Below are 12,895 nucleotides of genomic sequence, written 5' to 3'. Positions count from 1 at the left end.
TTTTTTTTTTTTTACACCAGTACGTGAATATCATGCACCGTAATGACGGAAATCCAGTGCCGCGTACTCCATACGGACACGCAGAATTTGATCGAAACCTTTGTGCTCAATATCTAATTTTGTGAGCGCTCCTGACAATAACAAAATCATTAGGCTACCTACATATCCAGGAGCATGAAGGCTCTGTTCACAACAAATGATTTCGTTGCCGAGCCAAATTTTGCAGAAGAAAACCCACCGATACCTTGGATGATGTACCAACTACTGCACATCATCTGCAGCCACGCAGCAGTAGGTCACGTTAAGAACACCGTGAATCGTCATCCAACAGAGATCGCTGACGAACAATGACCTCAGGGGCACCCAGAGCTCGTGCAAATACTTCGGCCCTGATTATCAATTCTTTACCTCTAGAATCCATAATTCCATGATTCATCTTGGCCAATGAAGCTAGGTACCGCTGACTTACGAAAATTCTTCAGTGTGGTGGAGACTCTACGATGACACTCTAGTTCTGGCTTTCACGACGGCATTGTCAAGCACTACGAGCACTCATCATTGAATGAGGTAGATGAAGCGTTTCATCACCAATCACCAGCAAACTCCTTTCGCTGACGATTACGGTAAAGGGTGTACAATTCATCTCTGCTCGGCAAGCGGCAGAAGCTGAAATAGATCGCCAAATGGGCATCAGATGCCAACAAGGATTGTTGAGGATGGAGATGATGTACAGAATACTCCCATACTTTTAGGGGCCCGATGTTCCAGAGCCTTGCTGAATTGCTGGTGTCCCTGGCGGTCAGCGTCTCCCCCTCCTTTGCAAGGGATCCGATAGGGCGGATAGGCACTTGTCTGGAGAGGACGAGTTCCGCGAATCGAACCAATCAGCTGTAGGAATTGCTAATTTACGATTTGACTACGGAACTGACAACTGGGAGAGAGAACGACTCTCCTCTGATGTCAGCATTTATTGCCGAACCAATCGTTCCTCCATTGATTCGATCCCCTCACTTGGATCACGATCGTGGCAAATTGCAGTCGAATTGGAACACAAAGAGATCTTGATCAGCTTCAGCATCTGGACTGGTTATCGCCGATATCGACACTTCATGCAATCGGCGACGCCATCCACGCGGATCGACTCCCTAAATTCACAGTAGTTGAAGGAGAGGTCAATGTCAGGCAAACCATCGGGTTGAATGACTCCTCCCCCTTACAATGTATCCCTTACTAGCCTTATCAACCTGTAAGCGGGAGATCTAGATATGCATGTAAGGACGGTGTTTTATGGAGATTATTCCCACGTGTACTCGTACTCCGTGCTCGCCCCTTCACGACGCTCCTTCGCTGATTTTCCTTTTAGTACGCTCCGTAACCCTGTTGCCCCTTGTGCGGAAAATAATGTCCAACGCTAGGATCGGCAATAAAACATCGAATGCAAATGATGGACCATGAATCAACGTCTGACTCGCTGAATGTTGAGGCTCTAATTGAGATCCTCCAGAGTCCAGACAACCATCCAGCCCGCCACGTAATTAAGGCTTCAAGCAAGGCTAATCACAGGCAGCCAACGAATCAACGCTGAGGAATTGGACTTTTGGGGGCCCATGATGACTAAGCATATAGGGTTGGTATTATCACGTGATCGATGGTCATCTGTTTCCCCGCCAAAGCTCTCGGAGCTTAAGCCTGAGCCCCGCTGAAATGGGTTGTTGGATGACTTACGAAATGATTATGTTGTCGGCCCAACTTGCTGTTCCTGGCTTGCATGGTATGCAATTTGTTGATTGATGATTCGCAACAAAAGCTTCTGACATTTACTCTTGTACCTACGTGACATTTTACGTGCTCAAGACAAGCTGGCTAGTTGCTACCACAAAGTAGGACTATCAAGGAGACGGTCGAGTTTTAAGTGCCGGTTCCAGACTTCTGAAAGAAAGGCGCAATCAATGACTGAAAAGGAACTGAAACAACAAGAAGCCTACTTGTGAAAGAACATAAGAGGATTAGTAGGTTGTGTTTCCTCGGTGGCTCGGCCGACGCACATGCTAGGTGTCAGCTTCATCGACGTAGAAGACTGGTTCAACTGGATGCGATCGAGACCGCGGGTTTAGGAATTCAATGCTCGCTTAATATAATCATTCAAGCTCCCTCGGCATATTGCTGGCCTGAACAATGACGGCAGATCAGCCAGCTATGGCCGGCCGACGCTGCTCCGGAGCACATGGCACTTCAGGAGCAATCTCACTGTCGTACCTGACGTTTGCGTATGATGCTCAATCAAAAAGGTTTTACTCAAGCCACCGAAGTGCTCACATGATTCGCCTCGAAGCCCATTTTCTCCACAATTATTGTTCCCCACGTTGTTGTCAACCAAGCCCAAGATGGAGTTGATGGACAACTCATCTCCATTATCGGAGGAGCTTCCTCCGATACACTCATTAAAAACCATGACAGAAAAAAAAAAAACTCGTGTACTGCTGATAGGATAGCTTCAGCAACGACATCATATAAACGGCAGGGGTTTTCAGTTCGATAGTATCATATACTAGTCGCTTTGTTGCTGCATCATGGCTGGCGGCGATGTGGCACGCGCTGACCTGACCAAGCGCACTATCCCTCACATGGTGTTAAGTGATGGTAGTGTCAATTCTCTCACACCACCCCCGACGGAGTCATCGGAGTCATTGCCACCATCAGCAGCTGCCGCTGCACGTTTCCGCGTCAAGGGAAATGCCATTGTGACTGGCGGTGCTGGAAGTCTCGGCCTTACGGCCTGTCACGCACTCTTGGAACATGGACTCAGTGGATTGATGATTTGGGACATGAATCCCTCCCAATCGGCAGAACAAATTGCTGCCTTGAAAGCACGTTTCCCATCGGCATCGATTGAGGCTCTCCAGGTGGACGTTACCGATGAGGCAGCGGTGGACGCTGCTGTTGAGAAAACCGTGCAAATCCTCGGCTCGATCGATCACCTACTATGCTTTGCGGGCATTGTCGGCTGCGTTCATGCCCTCGATATAGCAGTCTCACATTGGCGAAAGATTCTCGATGTTAACCTGACTGGCCCCTTTATTTGTGCTCAGGCTGTTGCGAAGCGAATGGTCAAGCAAGGCAAGGGAGGTTCCATCATATTCATAGCTTCCATTTCCGCACATCGTGTCAATTTTCCCCAGCCACAGGTGGCGTACAATGTCAGCAAGTCTGCCCTTCTCATGCTGAAAAGCTCTTTGGCTGCCGAGTGGGCTAGATACGGCATTCGAGTCAATACAATCAGTCCAGGATACATGGACACGATTCTGAACGAAGGCGATGGGCTAGCTGAGGCAAGACGAATTTGGACAGAGCGGAATCCTACAGGGCGGATGGGTGCTCCCAGTGAGCTGACTGGGGCAGTAATTCTTTTGTCCAGTCAAGCTGGGACGTATATGAATGGTGCAGATTTGGTCGTTGATGGGGGCGGCATTGTCTTTTAATAGAAAGGATTTTGTACTGTCTCAAGGTGCAGTTTTTTTCTGGAGGCCATATCTATACAGGGTTAGAACTAGAGTTTTCCTTTCGAAAGAGTACCGAGACGTCCCGACAAAGAATCGTAGCATGTAGCATGTGCGACGGCACAAGCCCATCGATGTTTAAGTATAATCCTAAACACATGGACACCCACAGAGAAACGCGCCCTCTCCACAATTGCGAGCCTATCAATTACCGACGCGCGTAAGGAGTACTCCGTACAGGTAACGTCATGAACATACGACTAGAAATGTTGCGAATGTTGCGAACCTGTCGCACCGCGGCCGACGCGTCGAGACCGCGGACGCGAACAAGTCGATGGCCGAGTGGTAAGAATCATTCGACCAATCTGCAATGACTGAATCCGACAAGTTCATAGCCGAGAGCAATCCGATCGATTAGATCAGCTAGCTTGTTATGAGGTCATTGATTAGATCGGTAGGGCTGACATACCCCCTCCCTCTGCTCGGATGATAAACTCAATTCGCAATTCCACTTTTAGGTTCCTTGCCAGATAAGGATCAAGTTGAATCATTGAGTTCTCTGTTTTGCCATTACTCGATGCGATACAGCCAGCCACGGGGGCGTATCATAAACTAGTACGACCAAGATTGCACACACCCTGAGAAAAACTAATGGCAGTATCGAGGACCTATTACCCTGGTCGAGTAACTGCCAATTACCGCGCCGAAGTTCTTCCGCTTGAGAGGGGAAAGAGTACTAATCAAATCCAAAAGACCATTCATTGCTTCGCAGTCTGACAGAGCTTACATGCAGACAAGGATGGGCGATGGATGTCGTCATATCGAGTACTTGCAGTAGTGCCCGTAGACTGAGATGAATCATTGGTTCACTGCCGGCTCTGCGACGCGCGAGGATCCGGGGCAACACTGACGTGGCACTCTTCCCTTCGATCATTTAATCGCTGCCTTTTTAGTGAGTACAAGGTACTTGATCACTAATTACTTTTATTTAGTTTGAAGTTAACAAGGAATTGCAACATTCAAGATCAAACGCGTTCTAAAGCGCGACTCTATATGGCGAAGACTCCTTACTGGAATCCCTGGATGGATTGCTTACAGGGTAATTTTGTCTTGTTATTACGGTAAATTACCAGATACGGCGTACATCCTGGAAGTCGCACATGGAAAAATGAATGCTGTTAAGGGAACTGCTGTTATGACTTTGGACGGCTTAGGTGTTGTTGCATCATAGTAAGAAGTATGATGGTCTGGGACGGGAACGGCCGATGATCCGCAACCAAACCGAGGGAAATCCAAAGCGATCTCATGAAATCAATTTTTGAAATCGACGGTACTAGGATCTATCGTACACTACGGTACATTGACAGAGAACTCTCAAAGAAAAGAACAGCACAGCTCATGGAAAGAATTTCGATATTGTGGTGATATGATCAAAAACAATATCCGTACGAGTGTAAGAGAGTACTTGGGCTTTGGGAAGTCTCTACCAGCCCCGTGCTTGAACCCAAGTTACCCAGCAAAGCTCTCTTCAACATGTTCACCATTGGAAAAGACAGTTCGCACTGCAATACGTGACACCATGCAGAGGAACCAGGACATTCATCCGTGGATATGTTGAAGGGGGGACGTCTTCAAGAACCGACCTCAGCGGTTGAAACCAGGTTCAAGCTATCCTCCCTGCTGGTGTTCAGGAACCGACTAAACTTCAGTCAGCAAGCAGGATTGGTTGATGAGAATCCGTTCTGTCAAGTCATAAGAGCAAACGCATTCCACTCGATGTTCAATCCGGCTCCTCGAGTATCTCTCGAAATAGCGTGTAACGGCATGTTCAGTGTCACGTAACGGATTCACTCATCTGGGACTTTCTTCTAAATGGACTGCCCAGTCGCGACAGCAGGAGCTCGACCATCCTCACCTTCGCAGCGGAACCAGGATGTCGGGCTGTGCGGAGGAAACAATGGAATTGCCCTATCCTGGCTGAGCGCGTAACCTGTTTCCACAAGAACGATGCTCCAAAGCGAAGAACGGCAATATCTTCATCCAAATTCCGGGATTATTCGATCAGCGAAGGAGGGATGATCAGGAGCGACGCATTGGGGGAAACGATCCACCAGCATGACGTAAGGTGCTTCAGCAAAGGGACATGGCATGAGAATCCCATGACAGTATTATGGATGAACAAGTCTTGCAGGTATAGAATGGCGCAGGAAACAGTTGAAGGGGAACCATAACGAGACTGGCCCGACGCGCGGCTTGGTTCAAATTGCACAATGTATGACCGAACATCACTGGACTTGTCAGCATAATGTACACATTATGATTACTGTAGTCACATTGTAGATGGTAGTAACCACATAAAGTACCACTGCCCACAGTCAGTCTGCCCTGTCACGCCGTTCGACAACTTCGAGCAACCCAATCCCCAATCCTCAATTCATAATGGTACATGTTGCAAATAAAATAGAAGCACAAATATCAAAAAAAACCATAATAACACACAAAGCTAGAATAAAACATCATAATAATACACAACAGAGCGAGTAGCACACGTAGTTATACATCAATCTGAATTCAGTTCGCAGACCAGCTGCCTCAAAAACAGCAAGCAACAAAAGAAGGAAACGAAAGAAAAGAAAGGAACAGAAAAGAAAACACAAGCTGAAACAATGAGACAGCTAGTTGTACAAGATGACAAGAAGACTGAGGAGTGCGAGTTGAGATGCACCCGACACGCGTATAGATCAGTTCGATTCCGCCGGTGAGTAGACAGAAAAAGGCGGAAAGGTTCGAAATGAAAAGGCGGTCAGAGCATCAAGGAATGGAGGCTCGCACGTGACTTTCAGGGGTTCCGCGAATCACTCGAACCAATGAGGCAAGCCGGTAAATCGCATGTGCCGTACCACTCGTTCAGCAAAGCGAGAGCGAGTCGCCTCATTTTTTTCCTTGTTTCGAGCCGGGTCCGCTCGTTGCGCCTGTCGCGGCTGTTGTCGAAGAGTCGAGACCCAGATTCAAAGGCGGAGAGCGGTGACGGCCCTCTGCGGAGCCAAAGTCCTCCCCCTTTGAAGTTAGAACCCCCCACTAAATTAGGGTTCTCTCCATGAACAGCATGGAGCTCCGCGCTAGAGACCTATTTCCAGCGACTCGTGTCCCAACCGGCAGGTCTCTTTTCGTCGTAGTTAGGGCCTCCACCATTGTGAACGACGACCGGCTTGGGAGTTGACCGACGACCCGTGTCTAGAATTTGGTTTAGCGTCAGCTCCCATTGCTCCGAATTCCTGAATGGTGTGAAGTAGGGCTGGGATAATCTGGGACAATACCTGCTATGTTCGAGGCGAAGTGTAGATGCTGGTTGCTGCTGGTGCTGTCCTTGCTGGACGTAGAGGTTGTTGAAGACGAGCAGTCGCTGAGCTTAGGCATTGTGAAATCGAAGCAGAGAGAAGCGGGCGAACGTCGAATTGAGATGATCAGAAATTCGAGAAAAGGTGCAGCAGAAGAAAGATGGAGAAGAGCAGCAAGTCAAGAGTAAATCAAGAGTAAATCAGTATACAGATGGTAGCAGTGGCGCAGCCAGTGCTAGGTTGTTTGGATAATTCGAAGAGCAAGATTCAAGACTGAGGTTGTTCAGGATGGTTGATGCTTGAAGGAATGTGAGCAACGAAGCTGGGAGGGAAGAGGGTTTTTGTACTTGACGGAGAGCTCTGAGATCTTGCAGTTGAAAGGCATGGAGCTACACATCATAATTCCAGACTTCCATTCAAGGCAAGGAGCACCACTTGCGGGCGATGCTAAACTTCATTGCACAGGATTACTCGTAGGGCCTCTCGTTGGTTCATCGACGATGTGCGTGTAATGGGTTTCACCGACGAATGAACAACAGTCTATGCCGTGTTTGTACACTCATGAACAGAAATGGATTGGTGAGACCATGACGAAGCCTAAGCTAACCCGGCTACTTCCTATTGTTCAAGCCTCAGAAAGATAGGTTTGAGGCTGAGGAACGTCACCCGACTGGAGAGCTTCACCAAGAGATAGCGAATCCGGATGCAGAACCCCTGGCGAGCTGTGGCACAGCAGTACTCGTAGCTCGCCTGAGTGCCTGGCGGTCATGGATCCTTTGGGGCTTTTCGACAGTTGATCGCTCCAATCATGCCAGGCACGGGACCCTTTGCCGGTTGTCCGATTGATTGGGGAATTTGGGCTCCCTAGCCCCAGCATGCTTGAACTCATTTGGTTAGCCTGAGGCCAGTCTCATGGCCCAAAGTGGTCATTCCGTTCGTGGATTCACTCCGTACCTAGGGCCCAGTTGGCCAGCGGACAGTCACGGAGACACGGACTGCCCAACACTCCGCAATTCCTGGGTTTGAAGCTAAACTACTTTGGGAAAACGGACTTTGCCATTTTTAGCTAGGCCTCTACGTGGACACCCCGACGGGTCATGTGAGCAAATCTTTGGGCAGATCATGCCATTTGCCGCTGGGTTCCTACACAAATTCGTGGCATCTTCTCACCGTCGGACGATTTCGGAATTGGCACCCAGAAGTGACGCTGCCTGAGGCTGCTATCTCGCTCTCCTGTCCCAACTTAAGCCTCACTTTGGAGTTTGGACAGAAGCAGCAGCCACCCCAGTGGCTGACGGCCTGACACCGCCTTAGCATGATAGTATCTATCTGAGACTTGAGTTCGAGCCTGAAGTCCCAACAATGATGCTGGTATGCCGAGCGTTTGACAGCGTGTTCCTGGTGTTTCGGGTGCCTGGTGTCCGTCTCGGGGACACATTCCACCCTTCTGGAACGTCGCTTCTGGCCTGGAGACCAGATCAAAGGCGTCATAGATGCCGTCGCAATGTTTCATCATAGTGATCATCAGAACGTTTCAGGAACCGTGGGTCGAATGCTGTTGCGTGGCACCAATCGTATTGCAGGCTATTCCTGGAGTATCTATTCCTGTAGATCTTCCAGCTCATGAGCATGAGGGCAAACGGCCATACGTCCTCCGTACAGTAGACGCTTACCTACACTGAACTCCATTACCCAAACTGTGTGATTCTACATCGTCATCCTCCAGTCCCACCCCAACGTGCCGCCCACGTGTTATGAACACTGCGACGAACTCCCAACGTCTTTCGACTGGTCTGATTGGAACTCAACGTTTGTGATTGCCGTTGCTGCAACATGGCCATGGTAGTTGTGTGATACGTGGCGGCTGGCTTGACGCCCGTGGCAGCTCCACTCTCCGGGACCTCCCTTCTTTTAATATGATCCCCATCCGCCGCTGCTATTGTAGTTGTGGATGTTTCTTCTGTTGTTTGAATGCTCCCATGCTTGCCCGTTGACGGTGGCTGTTGCGACTCGCTCGAAAGCCACGTGTAGTTATTGTTGGGATGAGAGATTTCGAGTAGAGGTCGTGGTGGCTGGAATCGTTGTGGCTGGATGCGTCGTGTGCCCAGGTTCCCGAAGACTTGCTGCCTTGGAAGATATGGCGGGCCTGACGGCCCTGTCGATGCTGCGCCTGGTTGAGATGGTCCGTCTTTGTTCATGCTGGCTGTGACGGATGATGGCCGAACGGAACCTTGATTCGAGTCCGTTTGCCCGAAGAAGCAAGATATTCTACCTTGGACCAGCCCAGCCTTGCGTTTGTTTTCTTTGACCGAAGCGGCGCCCGAATTAGTCGGCGAGGCTGGTTTCGCCGCCATATGTTGTCGAGCTGTCGAGAATCCTCCCATTGACATGGTATTGTTAGATATCGAGAAACTGGCAGGATTGTTCATGGTATATGTGCTGGAGGAGACAAATCCGGTCCTAATGCCAATTGCATTCTCGCTGCCATCATCAAGACGGCGACGTTTCACCGACGTTGGGAAGTAGTGTGGGTGTCTTGTTTCATCATCTTCTTCCCATCGCGCTACCGTATCCGGAGAATCCTCGCCTTTCGGTGTCCACCGATCATCATGTACGCTTGGCAACCCTTTCATACCTTCCAATATGTCCTCATGACTCGGACGCGCCCGACCAAGAATATCGGCAATGGCAAACACCGATTTCTCGTCGTGGAGTTTGGGACCGACAGAGCCAAACTTGGCTTGGGTTATTGACTTGGGAAGAAACGAGCTTGGAGTGGTCTCCTCGCCATTTTTCGAATCTCGTTGGGGAAAGCTGAGATAGAGGAGAGCTTGCGCTCTCGTCATAGCGACATATAGCAGGCGCCGCTCTTCATCCACATCCTCAGCGCGGGAGTGAGGGATGATTCCCTCATACACCGCAGGGACAAATACCACGGGCCATTCAAGTCCCTTTGCAGCGTGAATAGTGGAAATGGTGACTTTCTCCTGAGTTTGGCAGCCATCTTCGTTGGTGACTTCCGTCGATAAGGCAACATTTGCCAGAAAGCGCGATAATGCCTCCTCTCCCGGATGGCCAACATTTTGTTCGAGGCCCTCGATCTCTGGAACGGTCTCGTCCCGATCAAACGCGAACGGCATTGCAGACGGATCCGCGGCCTGCGCCAGAAGTTCTTCGACATTTGCCCAACGGCTGTCATCATCCATGTGGTACGTTGCCATCAGATAGTCTCTGAAGCCAAGTTTCTCGATTATAAACTGGAGTAAAACAAGAACAGCCGATTCGTCCATGCATTCTTTCAGCTTTTGTCTTCCCTTCTCGACCAGCGAAAAGAATGTGGTCAGTCCCATCTCTGCTGGCCTCGACAGAGCTTTTTTGGTCGATCGGCGACCTTGAACGACGTCTTTTATGTAGGTCCACAGTGGAACATTGGCCTCCTCCGCTCCAGCATTCAGCATTTTGATCGTCTCCTCGCCGATTTTACGTGGAGGTGTATTGATGATGCGAACAAGGGCATCGCTGTTCTCTGGATGGCTTATCACACGAAGATAGTCTAGCAGCAGTTTAATTTCCACCCGGTCGAAAAACTTGGAGCCGCCAACCATGCGATAGGGGACACCCTGCTTCCCTAATTCCGACTCAATCTGCCGAGAGAGAGAAGCTGAGCGCAGCAGGATGGCAAAGTCTGACGGCTTGAGGAGATTTCCTGTCAGGCCAATGCAACGCTTGATTTCCATGACAAGCCACTGCGCTTCCGCTGCAGCGTCAGGAAGTTTCCTCAGCACCGGAATTGTTCCGATTCCGTGCGTCGGACGCAGCTTCTTCGCCGGGCGTGACGTATCCTGCTCGATGACCACCGAGGCACAATCAAGGATCGAGCCAGAAGACCGATAATTCTCCTCCAGTAGCACAACCGTCGTATCCTTGTACAGCCTTTGCATCCGTCGTAGATTCTCTATTTCTGCGGAACGAAACCCGTATATGCTTTGATCTGGATCACCGACGACTGTGATGCACTTATTTTTCACCGCGAATAAGCTCATCAACTCGAACTGAATACGATTGGTATCTTGGAACTCATCGACAAGCACAGCGCTGACATTCGACACGCACTGTGGGTGCTTTCGCAAGAGGTCCGCACATCGAAGTAACAAGTCGTCGTAGTCGAGCAGGTTGGAAGTCTCTAGTGCGTGCTCGTAGTCCTGATACACGCGAACAAATTCATGTTGCTCGACACTCTTGTTTTGCGCCTCGGCGAGTTCTTTCCATGAAATCCCTTGCGCTTTTTGAGCAGAAATTCTTGTTCGCGCTACTTCGGGCCGGATGTTGAATTTGGAGCGCTTGATGATCCTCTACCTCAATCGTATTGAGAATCAGTTTTCACCATCTAGGAGAGAAACGGTTGGATTTGCTGCATACTTTGATAATGGCCAAACTATCATTGGCATCTGCGATTCCAAAGCCCTTCTCCAATCCAATTAAATGGCCATAAGCCACCAGGTATCGCCGACAGATGGAATGGAAAGTTCCAAGAATCAACTTCGACTCGAGCTCTTCCCCCAGTAATTTGGCAATGCGTTCCCGCATCTCCCGGCTGGCTTTTATGGTGAAAGTACAACAAATCACGTCCTGCGGTCGGAAGCCATGGTGCGAGAGCAAATACGCGACGCGTGCAGTCAGGGTTCTGGTTTTCCCAGAGCCGGGAGGCGCAAGCACCTGCAATATTGGCGCTGGCGACGTCACCGCCGCTCGTTGCGCATCGTTTAATCCTTCCAGAATGCGATCCATCCGGAAGTCTCTTCGCCCTTCGGTGGGCGTCCGCGTTGAGTCAGATATGCTTGCGCGCGGCTACGTATTTACCATTTGTAGGAGAGACACGTACGAGCGCTAGTAATGACGCGTGAGCACGTGACAAAAGCTGTTGCTTTGTGGGGCAAACAAGCTAATCAACTGTCTACAGCGCTGGAACTGTCCAATCAATTTTCCTGTAAGTTTTGCTTAATTGGTTTAGTCGTATTGTGTCGTATTGCACTAGAATTATTTCGGCGCGGAGAGCATCATCTGGGGTCTACCAGGACTCCAAGATGGATGGCTGTTCTCAGCGATGAGACACACCGTACGTATCCTTGAAACGAGGAGGTCTTCTGTCGATTGTGCCCGTTGAGGCGACTCCGGAGAACGTCAGATACTGGGGTTAGCAAAAAGTTCCTGAGCGGCCAGGAGGGACCCATTGGAAAACTCAGTTGCATCTGGCCCCCAACATGACCATAAAAAAATAGACCTCCAGTATGAAGGATAAAAGCCCCGGTCCCCTCTGTTCAACTGCCATATGGCTTCTTTGAACTATCTGCTGTTTTGTGTACCTACACTCTGTCGGTCTGTCCTTGTGCAACTACAAGTACATAGCACCAACTTGTCCATAACGTCTCTGGGAGACGATATCACCACAACAATCAAGTGACTTTCAAATGCGCCCGTTCAGCATCGCTCTCTTTCTCCTGCCTTTGCTTCTCTTCCCGGGCGTCGGCGCCCTAGACCTGGGAGTCGAAACAACTCGTCGAGTCTCCTGCAAGCGCAAGACGCAACCCGGCGATCGCATTCAAGTACACTATGTCGGATGGTTGGCAGCGGATGGCAGCCAGTTTAGCTCGAGCTTCGATACAAATCAGCCATTTGAGTTTCAGCTAGGCACGGGGCGGGTGATTGAAGGGTATTATTCTATATTTCAGTTTTTGCTGCAGACTGCTTGTTAACGTTCTGTTTTATGGAAAACAGGTGGGAACGGGGTCTGAAAGACATGTGCATTGGCGAGAAGCGGCGTTTGACTATCCCACCCGAATTGGGCTTCGAGGATCGGCCTATGGGGCCTATTCCCCCGAGTTCAACGCTGATATACGATGTTGAGTTATTGGGGATTGAAGGCGTTGAGAGTGGAAAGCATGACGAGCTGTAAATATATTCAGTGATGCTGCTACATAGCGTTGTCTATATGGCTGTATCTCATGTCTATTGAACTCATGCAATGGGGTATCACGTCTAATATACACGTTCTCAAGCGTC

The 12,895-nt window shown here is 49.7% G+C and overlaps 5 protein-coding genes across 5 annotated transcripts in view; 2 read left to right on the top strand and 3 right to left on the bottom strand.

Annotated features, from left to right (window-relative positions):
- VTN49DRAFT_4841 (uncharacterized protein) overlaps positions 1 to 275 on the bottom strand; it is a gene marked incomplete at both ends in the record, with an annotated part of 3,852 nt that extends 3,577 nt beyond the window's left edge. Inside the window, 3 exons of the mRNA XM_069412832.1 lie at positions 75 to 113; positions 163 to 183; positions 239 to 275. Coding sequence (XP_069266760.1) covers positions 75 to 113; positions 163 to 183; positions 239 to 275 — 97 coding nt within the window. The remainder of the gene's footprint in view (positions 1 to 74; positions 114 to 162; positions 184 to 238) is intronic.
- Positions 276 to 2,570: 2,295 nt separating this feature from the next.
- On the top strand, positions 2,571 to 3,479 carry VTN49DRAFT_4840 (uncharacterized protein; the record flags this gene model as incomplete). Its single annotated transcript, XM_069412831.1, has 1 exon — positions 2,571 to 3,479. One exon carries the CDS (start codon positions 2,571 to 2,573, stop codon positions 3,477 to 3,479), a length of 909 nt encoding a protein of 302 aa, XP_069266759.1.
- Positions 3,480 to 6,624: 3,145 nt separating this feature from the next.
- VTN49DRAFT_4839 (uncharacterized protein) lies at positions 6,625 to 6,914 on the bottom strand (the record flags this gene model as incomplete). Its single annotated transcript, XM_069412829.1, has 2 exons — positions 6,625 to 6,731; positions 6,815 to 6,914. The coding sequence occupies 2 exons, from the start codon at positions 6,912 to 6,914 to the stop codon at positions 6,625 to 6,627; spliced, it is 207 nt and encodes a 68-aa protein (XP_069266758.1).
- A 1,636-nt stretch (positions 6,915 to 8,550) lies between these two features.
- On the bottom strand, positions 8,551 to 11,623 carry VTN49DRAFT_4838 (uncharacterized protein; the record flags this gene model as incomplete). Its single annotated transcript, XM_069412828.1, has 2 exons — positions 8,551 to 11,187; positions 11,255 to 11,623. 2 exons carry the CDS (start codon positions 11,621 to 11,623, stop codon positions 8,551 to 8,553), a joined length of 3,006 nt encoding a protein of 1,001 aa, XP_069266757.1.
- Positions 11,624 to 12,303: 680 nt separating this feature from the next.
- Positions 12,304 to 12,788, top strand: VTN49DRAFT_4837 (uncharacterized protein; the record flags this gene model as incomplete). The annotated part of the gene is made up of 2 exons (XM_069412827.1): positions 12,304 to 12,545; positions 12,611 to 12,788. 2 exons carry the CDS (start codon positions 12,304 to 12,306, stop codon positions 12,786 to 12,788), a joined length of 420 nt encoding a protein of 139 aa, XP_069266756.1.
- Between the last annotated feature and the right edge of the window lie 107 nt (positions 12,789 to 12,895).

The sequence above is a fragment of the Thermomyces lanuginosus genome (genome assembly GCF_041956635.1).
Source record: "Thermomyces lanuginosus strain ATCC 200065 unplaced genomic scaffold VTN49scaffold_32, whole genome shotgun sequence".
Classification (NCBI taxonomy): Eukaryota; Fungi; Ascomycota; class Eurotiomycetes; order Eurotiales; family Trichocomaceae; genus Thermomyces; species Thermomyces lanuginosus.
Note: the sequence above shows the minus strand (reverse complement) of the source record. Positions and strands in the feature narration are given on the sequence as shown.